Source organism: Seriola lalandi, unplaced genomic scaffold, assembly GCF_002814215.2.
Source record: "Seriola lalandi dorsalis isolate HSWRI2012SDOR001 ecotype SW California unplaced genomic scaffold, Sedor1 jcf7180002054562, whole genome shotgun sequence".
In the NCBI taxonomy this organism is placed as follows: Eukaryota; Metazoa; Chordata; class Actinopteri; order Carangiformes; family Carangidae; genus Seriola; species Seriola lalandi.
In genome coordinates, this window is record NW_019525115.1 from 431112 (window position 1) to 445715 (window position 14604).

At 40.2% G+C, this 14604-nt stretch overlaps 1 protein-coding gene across 3 annotated transcripts in view; it reads left to right on the forward strand.

The window, feature by feature from the left end:
- The window catches only part of trps1 (trichorhinophalangeal syndrome I), a 116544-nt gene that overhangs the window by 18630 nt on the left and 83310 nt on the right, over window positions 1-14604 (forward strand). For all 3 annotated transcript variants that reach the window (XM_023416233.2, XM_023416235.2, XM_023416234.2), the window contains exon 2: window positions 2961-3466. In XM_023416233.2, the coding sequence (XP_023272001.1) occupies window positions 3454-3466 (13 nt within the window). In that variant the 5' untranslated portion in view covers window positions 2961-3453. The remainder of the gene's footprint in view (window positions 1-2960; window positions 3467-14604) is intronic.

Consider the following 14604-nt stretch of genomic DNA (forward strand, 5'->3'; position numbering starts at 1 on the left):
AGGGAGGGAGGGAGGGAGGGTTAGTGAGTGGGTATTTGTGTGTAATCATGTACGTCAGGCCGTCATGAATGGTGTGTTTGAGACAGAGCGGAGTGTGGAGTTCCTCGGGCTGGACCAAATTGGAAACAGAAAAACAAACATTCCCTAGGAACCCCCGGTCTCCACCCTCCCCCGCCTCCACCCCCCCCCACCCTCGTCTGCTGGCTAGTGGCGCAGTCCAACCTGTCTGGGACAATGTAACGGTCTATAGTCGGACTGGACCACACGCATTCATAGAGGGGGGTCGGAGCGCAGGAGGCAGTGGCTGTGGTGGAGAGGGGAGGGGGGGGGGATCTCAGCCACAATGACAGTTGGAAAAACAGACAGAAGAAGCATATGAATATGACAGAGAGCTCAGTGATGGATTGATGGGAAAGAGAGAGGGAAGAAAAGTGAGATGGGGAATTTAAAGCTGATGGACATGAGATGTGGAAATGGGAGTTGTAATAGTGAGTAAAAGAGAGAGTCGGGAATGAAGAAAAAAATGAGATAAGTCATGGTGGGGAAATAAAAAAAAAAATGGATAAGGAGAAAAACAGAAGGGCAGGGAGAGATGGTGAGTGAATAAATGAATCAGCAGCAGCTTGACTGAGTCACAGATCCACAGGGAAAATATTTAGAGTCACACTCACTCTTTAACAAAAAGAAAACTTTTTTTTCCTTCCCTTTCTCTCCCTGTTGTGAATGCCACTAATGAGAAGGTCGCCCTCCAGATTTTCTTTTTCTTTCTTCATTTTTGAAGCGAACATTCTTACTTTCTCTCAGCTCTAATAGCTAATGCTATTATGTGGCTAATCATGTAATAACCGGAAGCGTGTGTGTGTGTGTGCTCAGTGAGCTCACAGTAAGGATTTAACAGCCTGGAGAAAGGATCAGAATGTATAACTGTGATCTTTTTGCTTGTCTGTGTATGTACTGTATGTCACACTGTTTTAAGCTAGGGATCTCAGTAGTAAAATATCAGATGTTCTCTTAAAGGACACTAACATCACCTGAGGGAAGCATAAAGTTACCTGGGGACATGTGACAGCTTCATCCCAGATGTCTACCTGGAAATCATCAAGTACTTTTTCAAAAACATTTATACATCCTGAAAAACATTACTGTTTTAAGATGGGAGGGTCTTTGAAATGACTCACAATTTCAGTAATGACTCATAATGTGCTTTACTCCTTGTGCCAGCAATCTCCTTTTTTTTTTTTTTTTTTTTCCTTTCAAACAGCAGATATCCCTTTTCAGATAATGACGCACTCAAGTTCTCAAATGGCTGGTGTGTTAATTTTCTGTCTGTAGTCCAAACAAAGTTAGAACTGCATCAGGATGTGGTCGGGACCACACTGGGCCAGGTAAACCACTGAACAGGCTGAACAGGTATCCTGGGATATGAAAGCTTTTCCTGTGCATCCATTTCAGGTCTTTTGCTGTTTTGATTTTTGATTTTTTTTTTGTTATACAACTTCAAGGGCAGCAGTGAAAGTCGTGGTGGAAACATAAAACCTGTAGTTCTGCTATGACCAAAGAAAGATGGGTTAATATGCACAACCTCAGCCTATCCTCTTAGTCTTATCAAAGAAGATAAAACAGTGGCTTTATAAGCAACCAAAAAACAAGTTCCAAATATAGACTCTGCTCTGAACTGTGCACGTGTGAAGACTTAAGATTTGTCTCTTATCCACTGCTGATACACACACACACACACACACACACACACCTACACCCATATGCACACTAGTCAAACTGACCCAAGGAAACTGGCTTTGTATAAATACAGACTCAGATTTAGATTTGCGGTAAGAGGGAGAGAGAGGCAAGATGGATAGAAAGAAGAAGAAGGGGTGGCAGAGAGAGAAAGAAAGAGAGAGAGGAGTGGTACAGACAGAGAGGGTGGAGTGATTTTTGTGGTTGGGGCAACAAAAGGGGGAACTGAGAACTGGTAGAGTCTGACATTTAACACTAGAATTACCAAATAAAGACAATATAATTGTTGTTGCTTACAGCCACTGGTAATGTGATATGCAATCGTTTATTTTATTAATTAATACACAGAAATTGTCCAGAGATGAATGGTTTGTTCTGATTTCTAAAGTGATCAGTATTTAATAGAGTGAATAATAATTGTGGAAAGAGTGAAAGAGAGAGAGAGAGAGAGAGAGTGAGAGAGTTAATGCTGGTGCCACCACGCTCTGTAATGGTTTGCTAATTTGAATTAATTCCTCATGGTATTATTAGTGGCTTTTTTGTCACCAGTGTGTTGGCAGCAAACTGTATTGAATACTTAATTCAAAGTAGTTTTAGCTGACTGTGTACGTTACTGATATGTTTGTTTTAAAGATAGCTGAGCCAGCTTCTATAATGCCCCCTCCCTTCCACACACACACACACACACACACACACGCTCGTTGTAAAGAAGTATTTGCTTCTTATCGTCCTCCCTTGAGCGCGGCCTTCCTCACTAAGCGGGTTTTTAAGAACACATTCCTCTACCCCCTCTTAACTGCAAATTTTAGTGGAGAATGTGAAAGAAAGAAATTGCCAATACACTTATTCAGGTTGATAATTTCGCTTGTCAATGATTTTTTTTTTTTTGATGCTTTACAACACATGATCAGTGGCTTGACTTCATCCCGGGACCTCAAAACAATCCTCACATGTGGAAGGCGTTGTCAGCTGTCAAATCTGGTGATAAAATAAAACTGGTATGATTATAGAGTGTGACTGGCTGAGGTCTCAGGAGGGCACTAAATATTTTTTGCTTATTGTGCACCTTTGATCAGCCAGGCAGTTTGGACGTCGAAAGTCTGGATAAAATTATTTCCCGTAAACGTTAAATATGGACAAAATGTCTGAAGTTAAATAGGTTCCAGTAAATGTCGCAGAATGTGCAAGTTTCTAACGTTATTTGTCTTTCTGTCATTTTCCAGGTTGTTAAGGTGATGGTGGATTCTGACAACCGTGACTGAGAGCCTCAACCAAGAACAAAAAAAAAAAAAAAAAAAAAAAAAAAAAAAAAAAACACAGGGCAGCAAGAAGGGCAGCCTGCATAATACTTTTTACACGGATCTACAACACACTTGATCAAACTCAAAACAGTATAGCCCAGCTGTTAAGCATAAGAGGAGCGACAGCCCTGGACCAAAAGTAGCTGATGCTACGTGGAGTTTAAGACCTTCTTAAACAAAAGTCAAAGAAGCTGAGAAAGTGGAGTGTGGAGTTACTTGGACCTGATAAAGAAATGGAGGGATATTAGTTTGGACCTGGCATCTGGTTTCTGCTTCCCATTACAGTGTGGAGTACGGAGGGCCAGTAGCCGAACTGTGCTGCTGGACGGACCGTTGCGGTGCCGGGTTGAATCGAGCCGCTTTCAACAGAACTGATGCCAAGGCCAGGAGTCAGCCATGATGTTTTTATAACCTGATGAACAGCAGAGGTAGGACATATATATATATACACATATGTTTTAATTTGTCATTTTTGTTCTCATTAATTCTTCAATATGATGCTTATTAACTTTAATATCCTGATTATTTGCACGACTGGGTTTATATAAACTAAATCACTTGACAAAAATAACTCAAAAAATATTAATACCTTTACTATGCGTATGTACAAAATAATGTATTTATTTTAAATTACATCTCTGAATACTTAAGTAACAATTAGTCATTAGAGTTGGGATCTTAGCCCCTATAATGTATTTTTTATTATTTGATCACTCATTAATATACATAATGAAGTGGTTATTTTTAGTCATTATTAGGTAGAGGTAAAATCACAAGTCATTGTTTGATTCCGTTTGTTTAGTTCATGCTGTAACCATCCATATTTATTGTGTAGAAGCAGCTTTAATTTTTAAGCGTTGCCCAAATTCATGTAGATTAAAAATACATTATAGTCTTTTTTAGACTTCATCGCAAACTCTTTTATTCATCTAAGGGGGAATACTGAGGAAATACACACGTGTGAGGGAATAGTCTCGTGTGTGTGCATTTTTGTGTGGGTGTGCATGAGTACATGTTGTTTAGTTCAGTGAGTCATGCTTTAGTTTAACCTTAAAAAACAAACACACAAAGCTACTTGCATAATTTCTTCTAATGAAAGAAAAAAGTTTTGATCAGCATCCCTGCCTCGAAGAGCACGGCCGGTTTGTGGGTCTTGGTAGATTAACCTTATTGCCTGAAGCTAGAATGGCTAGTTTACTGAGGCTAAACGTCTGCTGATGAAAAAGGCGTTTATGCAGAGAAGCAGTACTCTGAGAAGTATTATGAAAAACGGCTATTAGTCATCACTGTTGGAGGAAGTGACTGTGTGTTGCCTTGAAATGCTACCCATATGCTGTGGTCTCGAGATTTAGCTGCTTTACTTGTGAGGTCGCTTGACAATGACTTGTGTGCACACTTGTGTGACATTATGGAGTGACTGAGTCTTAGCCAAACATTACCTGCTCCTCCATCATGCCTACTTTGCCGCACCTTGGTTCAGTAAACCTCATTAGCAGAGCTCATTAGTTCCGTACACACGGTAAAGTTTAGCGGTAACAACTTGTTTAATCGGCCGGGGGCGAGATTATGTGTAATGTTAACCACCCTTTCAAATTGTGTAAATACACTACCAAACTTTTAGTCCGCCTCTACAGTTGAGTAAACGTGTCTAAAAGGCATTTCAGAAGCCAACCTGCTGCACGGACTGATGATGGTGATCACAAGATCAATGTGTTTAAGATGTCTAAGTGTTTAAATTGATCAAGCTACTTTTTTTCTGCTGCTGAATCCATTAACCCATCCAAGAACGTGCTCATAACATACGCAGGTTATTGTACTACAGGAAATGCAAATACATACAGTTGAGGTTATTGTGCTGCAGTGGTTTGTGGTGTAGGGTATCATTTTATAATGATAGTGGTGTGACTATTATATTGTTTCTGTTCAGATACTATATGTTTCAAACCAGCTATGTTTACGTGTGTGTTTGTGGAGTCATTTTATGGAGTCGATGCTTTATATGCAAAAAATCCTCTGTTTTGTACTTGTGTGTATGTTTATGTATGTGTAAGAGACGGAGAATGAGTTTGTATATTTTAGTAAAGTTAGCAGTTGTGTGTGTAAATTTAGTGATGTGCAGTATGATGCACTGTAACCCCATTGTATTTCGCTGGATCAGGATGATTGTAAAACTACACGTGCGCACACACACACACACACACACACACATCACACACACACACACACACACATCTCACACACACACACACACATCACACACACACACACACACATCTCACACACACACACACATCAAACACACACACACACACACACACAAAAACAACTGCTGTATTACCCTCCTACACCTGTGTCACCACACACGCTGAAGCGCTGTGTCTGTTTCCTTTTCTTCTTTCTCTCTCTCACTCACACACACACACAGCCACACATACACACACACACACACACACACTCACTCATGCATGTTTTTTCCATGCTGTCTCAATAGTTTGCATTGTGAACAGTTTTTACTGAAGTTACAAAAGAATATTTAAAATAACTGAAAACTGTCCATAGTGAGTTTTCTGAATTGTCTGAATAACCAGGACATTGTTTCCGGGAAGATGTATTCGGGAGGTGGCAGAAGTGTTTGTGGAGACTTTCACAAGATCTCCTCCAGTAAAACTCAAACTACCTGTAAGGCTAAACACCGTTAGGACAAAGTGTGAAAATATGTTGGTTTTCTTTTGTAATTTGGTGACCTGACCTCTCAAGGGCAAATGCAGATAGGTTTAATGACTTGCTCATGCGTGTATGATAACTCCATGGTATCAGTTTCTGTTTCTTTATTTCTGTATTTAAACTGAGCTTTGGTGTGTTTTTATGGATGTCTGTTTTTCTAGTGTGTTTGTATAGAAAAATGATTAGTGTAAGCCTATATATGGTACTGGATACGTATGTATGAGGCCTTTTGCGCACATGAGTACGGACATATGTGTGTGCATGTTTGTATGTGTGTGTATTTATGTATGTTTTTCATTATGTGGTATAGTGGCTTTGCTTGGTGATGTTATTCAGCAGGGCAGATTGCTTTGAGCTGCTTGATGCTTTTAGCTGTGGTCTGTGTTTGTCTGTGTGTTTGTGTGTCCAGCTGTGTCTTCACATGTGCATGTTTGCATGCCTTCAACTGTGTTTGTACACACGCGCGTGCATGTCTGTATGTACATATGTGTGTGTGTTGTGGTATTGTGCAGTCTTTGATGTGCTAGTCACATTTGGCATATTTTTTTTTTTTTCAAAGTTTTAGAAAACTGAGGAATGTTGAGTAGAGACAATTCGTTCAAGCCCACGAGCAAGTTTGACTCTCATGCTACACACAAACACACTTACACACACACAAACACACACACATTACCAAAACATTCAGAAGTTTATTTCTGTGATGTAGTGGCTCAGAAATGAGCTTGACTCCTCTGAGGCAGAGAATCCCCATGTGTTTCTTCCCCCATGTGTGTCAGTAGATCTCCTCCTCTCTTTGTAAGCCTCTCGAAATCTGTGTTACCCTGGTTCTTCCCCACACACATAAACAGCAAAGGTCACACTAGAAGAAAATGTCAGAACATACATATATGTAAGCTACCTGTTGACCCATTTGCACAAAATGGGTCATGGCTGGTAGTTCACTGTGTGTGTGTGTGTGTGTGTGTGTGTGTGTGTGTGTGATGATCTCATCTTCTCACAACTTTGTAACAGGATGTGCCAACACTAGTTCTCACACACCTCAGACAAACACACACACACACATACACACACACACACACACACACACACACACACACACACACATCAAACACACACACACACACACACACACACAAAAACAACTGCTGTATTACCCTCCTACACCTGTGTCACCACACACGCTGAAGCGCTGTGTCTGTTTCCTTTTCTTCTTTCTCTCTCTCACTCACACACACACACACACACACACACACACACACACACACACACACACACACACACACACACACACAGCTTTTTGTGTCAGTGTTCCAGTGTGCGTGGAACAGTGACAAATACCCATTCATCATTCTGTATTTTGAGAGCATTAAACATCTAACCCTCCTACACACACAAACACATAAACAAACACACACACACGCTACACCTACTACATGCACATGCACACGCACACAGCAGGTATTTCTCTTTGTCCCCCAAATCCCAAACAACAATTCATTCTAATTAATTCCAATTAAGGCTTATTAATTATGCAGACAAATATTAATGAAAGAGGTGTCACCAGCTGTCATGGCAATAAATGACTTAATTTGTTAGTTTGGTAATGATCGACTTGCTTAAAGGACACATTATCAATCAAAGATCAAAGTGACAGATGTGTGTGTCTCATTCTCTGTGTGAGTCTGTGTGCGTGTAGTTATTTGTTAGGGGAAACTGAAGCAGCAGACTTTCTTGGGGTGTCGCTATTATCTGATGTTCTCTTCATCTTAAAGTGACTTTTAGACCAGGTAATTTTTTATTGGGGCTTTAAATCCGTGTGGTGTCACTGATTAGTGGGTGGGACATAGCATTCTGTTTTGCTGTTAATTGATTGAATTCTCTCTCATGTGCTGATTAAACCTGGCATTGGTTTACAACAAACGCAGTCATAATGTATTCAGGAGTCAAAGAGCGAGTTATTGAACTACAACTAAAACTAAAGCAAAAATGCACAGTTTCATACTCTGTTTTTCACAGCTTTCCATGAAAATAAACTCAGTATATTTAGATTAGTTCTGTTCTGACAGAACATAAGCAATTTGAAGAAGTCACCTTAGGCTCTGTGATGGATATTGTTCAATTTTTTCTTACGTTTTATAGACAGTACAATTATTTGATTAATCAAGAAAATAATTGACAGATTATTCAGCACTGATTATAATCACTAGTTGAAGTCTGATGATTAACCTTTAACTCAGTGTTGAGGAGTGTAACCCATGTAGTTTACCTGGCCCAACAGTGGCCATACTTTGGCGTATCTATTTGCTAAATTTCTGCTAGAATCATGATGAATGGCTTTTGAAATGTTTGGATATTTTTGATCCATGCATACTTGAGCCTACTCTGAATCTAATTCCATTTGCCGCCTTGGACTTAAAGCTACCCATGGGCACTGCTAACTGGAGCTCACTCCCTGCCCCAAGTTTGCAGCCCCAATACCTTGTCAAATCTGGCAGCCATATATGGGCCAGACATGGCTCACTGTCTGTGGATGGAACACAGCTGAGTACACTGACACTCAGCCCAGTTGGCCCCGCCTGGCCTCTGATTTGCTCTGTGATTGATAATCAGTCAGTACAATGTGGCAGTAGTTAGTTAGCCAGTATTACCCCTTATCTTATAGCATAGCGTGATTAAGTTAAGATGACATGTCAACATTAATGCAGGCAAAATTGCATATACCTCATATATATGCAAACAAAACAAAACATTCCCCCTCCTCTGTCCTTATTGGTATAGAGAAGTTGCCTTGACATGTTAACACCTGACTGTATCCAAAATGCAGAGGACTTTAAATCAGATATTAAGCCTTGAAAACCATGAACCTTTGACCCCGCTATCATAACAGAAGGAACTAAAAAAAAAAAAAAAAGTTCCTTTATTGGGAGTTTTCACGTAAACACCTCTGAAATCCACTCTTTCCTCCCATCCACCTGTCCGTGCAGTTTGTCTGTACACAGCCAAAACTGACTGGCATTTGTTTTGCCGCTTGGTGTGTTAATTTTCCACTGTTGGTTTCAGGAGTGCTTTTTTTGTCCAACCGTTCTGGGGGAAAAAATCCATTAATCAGATTAAGAACAGTAACTAGGCAAAGCAGGGGCAATGGGCCCAACCTAGTTTTCAAAGCTTCGACCAATTTGTCTTCCTCTCTGTCTGCTCCTGTGTTTGTAGCAGAATTGGGGTTGAAATCCATTAATCAGATTAGCAACTGAACACATAGCTAGAGGGAGACCAGCCCCCGACTAGTGGTCCGGTATTTCAGTGTTAATATAAGACACAATTACACACACACACACACACACACACACACACACACACACAGTGTACGTGTGTACGTGTGTGTGTGTGGGAAGAGGCGGTGTCACAGACTTAGGCACAGTTGCTAGACAAACTGGTTAAGTGTAATACCACATTAGCATTCAAACACACACATGCTTTCAGGTAAATGTACGTTACCAGATATAGATTTTCTTAATTACTAACACACACGCTACAAGGTCCTTATCAAAAGCTCTCCACCCCCTGTCGGTCTATATCGGTCTGTTTGGACGCTTCTGTCTGCTTTCCAAGCCATCAGACCTACGTATGTGTCACTACTTGCTCCCACAATAACCCATGCTGCACCCACAAATTTCTTTAAGGATGTTTGCTTGAGTGTGAGACTACCTGTTTGTGTGCATGCAGCAGTGTGTCTGTGCTTGGGTGTGTGCAGATGTGGGTGTGTGTTTTTTGTTCATTTTGGCTACAACTGTGTGTTGTAGCCAAGTGAACAAGTGTTAACAAGCTCTGTGCAGACTGCATTTATTTAATCCATATGCTGGTGAACTATACAGCTGTGTGCTGCTCCTATTATGTCTGGAAGGAAAAATCACTCTGCAGTCACAGCCTTGTCTGAGGTACAGAAATTATTGCCAAGTCAGCTTAAACGTGGCTGAATATATTGACAAAAAGTTGTACTGTAATTTTTATTTGTGGCTTAAAGGAGTGCTTTGCTGATATTTGCCAATTTTTACTATATTAGTCATAGGGGTATCATGCATTTACCGGCAGTACTCATGTCCTTTGTATAACTGTAGCAAACTCAAGCAACTTTCAACCCTTCACTTATATATCCTGACATCATAGGAAATGTTTGGCCCAGACCAGCCAACTTACACTTAGACATAAGCAGTAGATTTTATGGGTTACCTCACATTTTTAACATGTTGTCGGATTGGATTGTTAGAAATGCAGCAAAGAAAGGCAGAGGCTCGGGCTGCTGTTGATAGTGCTGCTGCCAGGTCGGCACCAGTGGCACCGCTACCCTAGACGATAAAGACAGAGCTGCTCGGAGCTGACAGGCTAATGGCTAGCGGTGATGCTGCAGCTAGCATCCAGCTCGAGCAGCTAAAGCAGCCAGGGTGCCTGGCAGCAGCAGAACTGCTTGCCAGAACAATAAAAACAGAGTAGCTGGGAGCTGACTGATAGTTCCAACTGGTAGTTTTTTCAGGTCCAGGTGCCCACTAAAGCCAAATGCAACCGACTCACCATGCTGCAGTGGGTTTCACAGTAGGCTGCTGCGTTTGTTTGGCAGTGTTGAGGGAGTGCTGGTGTGTGGAACAATGCGGGCACAAAATTGTCATCAGAGATGAACAGGAAGAAAAAAAACATTGCCAACAGGAACAAGAGAGATGGTGACTGAGTATTTCCTGGTAACATGCTGTGTTTGTTTGTGTCCAGCTGTACATTATTTATTGATGTCATGATTGCCAATGATGGTTGTTTCTCTGCAATACATGGGAATGGTTTCAGCACGTGGGGCAGAACAGTGGTTTAAAACCTACGAGATTATGCTTACTATTCACTTTGTTAAAATAAAACTGAAAGATATTATGACTTGTCATAAATGAGTCAGAATGTTTCACCATTAAAAAAGATCTGTAATGCATGTAGTAAGGCATCTTACTTGAATAGTTCTGCAATTTGTTTTGGCTGAAAATTTAGCCGAAAATACTGACCAAATTCAATCTATACTGCATGTTTTGGCATCATGTGTATGGTTACACAAATTTAAACAAGATCATAAGATGATATTATTATTAAATCAATGAAAAACATGTGCAGGTGTAAGCATTTGCATGTGCGTCTTTTGGGTATGGATTTCAGAATGTGTTTTCTCGTGTGTATGATGTAAAATATCTGTATATTTGACTCATAACTGTGTGTGTCATAACTCCATTTCACATTCCAATGCTACTAAACTACTGGAGATACAGCGTAGATACGCAGAAGCCAATCCCATTAATTGCAGTAGCATTCAATGGTATTACCTAGTGGTACATCTAACAGTACATAAATTAGAAAACAATTAAGGTTGTCAAAAAAAAATCTATAATCAGATACTAATCGAAACTAAAAATGAGTATAGTATCGATTAGTTACTCAATTGCAACAGTATCGATACCAACAGTGCCGTCTTCACCTCCTCCAGTTCACACACAACTTCATACAGCACCGAGGCAGACGGCTGCTGAAGGACCTTCGCAACCTGTTTTAGCTGAAGTTGAAAAAAGCCCCTTGTAAATATTTTTGCATTATTATTTTACCTGGCCGGCGGCACACGTTGACGTTAGCCGCTTAACTATTAGCAATTAGCCCATTTCCACATTATCCATTTGTTAAGTTATCATTAAGCTAGCGGCTATGGCTAATACCACGACCAATGTTAATGTGGGAGCGAGGCGGCGAACTTTATCGGCCCTGCCCGTCTGTAACGTTAAGAGACGGTGTTGATTTAACAGGATAACACAATGATTAATGTCTGAAAAGTGTTATTTCTCTCAAAGTCCCAGATTGAAGCTGAGAAAAGTCAACCAACAACTAGACAGAAACAGTGGTAGCCTACCCAACCAACTCTTTTTGATCAGCAACAAAAATATGGTGCAGAGTCACCAGAAGCAAAGAAAATAAACAGGGCTGTAGCTGAATACATTTGCATGTCATATATATATATATATATATATACTCTTTACTGTAAGTCCACTTTTGTTTTTTGCACTACTACCTAAAAATAGTGTTGTCATTGATGTTATTGTTTTTATTGTTCTAATCTTTATTTAAAAAAAAGGGGTTAGAGTTAGGGAAATTTATTCTCCCTGTGGTATCGAAAATTGTAGAGTATTGAGTATTTTCCTGGGTATTGGTATCGAGTTTGAAATTCTAGTATCGTGACACCCCTATAAACAATGAATAGATGAATAGAGTAACTGAAATAGCTGTAAATAGCTTTGGTACTTGCAATTCTTATATATAGGAAATTCTGCTTGATATAGTGCATTATAGGGCTTATTGTATGTACTTTCGTTCCTGTTCTTATGAAAGGAAGCTTTCCTCTCAGTGATGACTCATTGTTGCTTTCTTTCTCTGCATCATGTCTTACAGAAGCCACTTATTTGGTCTTAATGAATCAGTGCTGAGTAACTCGAACTGGAAAATCGGACGTTTTTGTCTCCAGCTGCTTTGAGTCCCTCGGATACGTTTGACTGCAATAACAAACACTGTTGAATTTGACTCCTGAATCATTTCAGGGCCAATTGTCAGTAATGGAACATGAAAAGTTCCATATTGTTAAGGGTATTGGAGGACCTGCTGTGTGTTTGACTACGTGAGGAAAAAGGGACATTTAAATATATACAGATGGAATTAACTACTGTTGTGACTGAAAGATTTCATGAGAAACTTCTTCTCTTTTTCTTTTCTGCATTATTACTGTTAATTACCTCCAACGCGTTGGCAGTGTACTGTAGTGACAGAAAGGCTAACAAAGACAGCACTGAATTGAACTGAGAGTAAGAGACTGGGAGAGAGATAGAAGACAGAATGTATTACCATCAGATTAATGTTGTGATGATCTCAACGCAGACTTAATAAGGAGGTGTCTGTGCTTTGTTTAGCTAAGATCTGCTTAGGTTTGGCACGTGGCTTTTCTTCAGAGCTGCTGCCGTTTCAGTTGTCATGTTGTGAATTTTTTGTCTCTAAACTTTGCTGTTGGGTCACTTCTTATTGTTTGTGTGCTTGATGCTGGGGGTGGGGGCATTCATGATAAGACCCAGCCAAGCATAAGCATACTTGCTAATTTTGGATATATTTCCTACTAAAAGTTGTACGATTAGATAGAAATGAAGTGATATGTCATGGGTGTATTTATTCAACTGGCTAGATAGAGCGTTGTGAGCACATCAGTCAGGTACTGATAAACACGGCGTTTAAATTTGATAACACCATTGTCTGATGCCAAACAAGTCAGATATAAAATTAGCCAGTATAACTGGACAAACTTCAATCTGCGGTCCTGAAGAGTTCCAGCTTTTCACAGACATCAGACCCAGCTGCTTAACAGAGTAGATTTACAACCGCCTCTGTTGGAATATGAAGTTGAATACCTACTTTTAGACTGGGGAAAATAACTAACCTCTCTAATGGATAAATGCCCTAGAATGCTTAATGCTGAGCCTCGGCATGTGTGCGTTTGAATGTGTGTGTATGTGTGTGTGGTAATCTTCATGGCAGGTTCCTTGCCATTAGTGCACAACTGAACAAGGCAGCAATTCATTCAGCAGATTTAACTGTCTGGTGTGTTTGTGTGTGTGTGTCTGTATGTGTGTGTGTGTGTGTGACAGAAAGAGAAAATCTGTGTGTGTGTGGCAGGTTTCTAAGTGCAGAGTGTGTGTTGTTTTTAGAGAATTGTTTCCGTGCGCCTGTCTGCACCATATGGCCCAATGTGGAAAAAGGCCCCTTTAGGGGTCTGTGTGTATGGGTATATGTAAGTGTGTGTGTGTGTGTGTGTGTGTGTGTGTGTGTGTGTGTGTGTGTGAGAGAGGGAATATGTGTATTTGTGTGTATGAATGTGTGTACAGCGGTCTGGTCTGCCCAGAGTGAAGCTGTAAAAACAAAAACGTCTTGAGAAAAGGAGAAGAAAAAAAAAAAAGACTACCAAGGAGCAGTGATGTCAAATACTACCCCATTCCCTCGCTCGCGCACACACACACACACACACACACAGACATGCATGGCCACTGTTCTGCTATTCATTCTTTTTATCTTATTTGATCTCCTATTATTTTGTTTCTCTCCTCTGGTTTTGATAACAGTGTTTTTTCTTTTGCGTTTTCCTTGTGTCTTTAGTCATATTAGCTCTAACTGTTAATGTGGTGTTTTACTCCAATAATCACTTTCTATTTTCACTTCAGTCACATATCAATAACTTTCTTTCCTGCAATTGCCTTTTGATACTCTGGTCTCAAATTGGTGAAAATAATCTCCTTAATTTTTCCATCGGTAATCACTTTCTTTTCTCTTCTTGTTTTTCATTTGTCAGTTTGGTTTTTCGCTTGTCGTTGATTTTGTCTAATCGGCGTAAACCTCTGCACTGTGGTAATGACTGCTGAGGTTAACGAGCTTCTGCTAACAATCACTCACTCACTCACTCACGCACGCACATGCAGACACTTGTGCAACCATGCACACACTCATGTGCATTCTCAAGTAAGCATGTATATACAGTATACAGAGATGTAAGCAAATACTTACGAACACATGCATGCTAGGCTGTACACACACATACACACACTCATAGGCATGCACAAACCCAACAACAGTTTTGAGACGACCTGACAAAATCTACAAGCGCTGACATTATCACCATAAACCTGCGCCGTTTGATACGTGCTTACAGCTTCAGTTTGAGAAAAAAAAAGGAAAGAAAATCATTAGTTTAAGGTGTCATTTCTGAATTAATAATGTGTGTTGGCTTTGGTTCAGACAT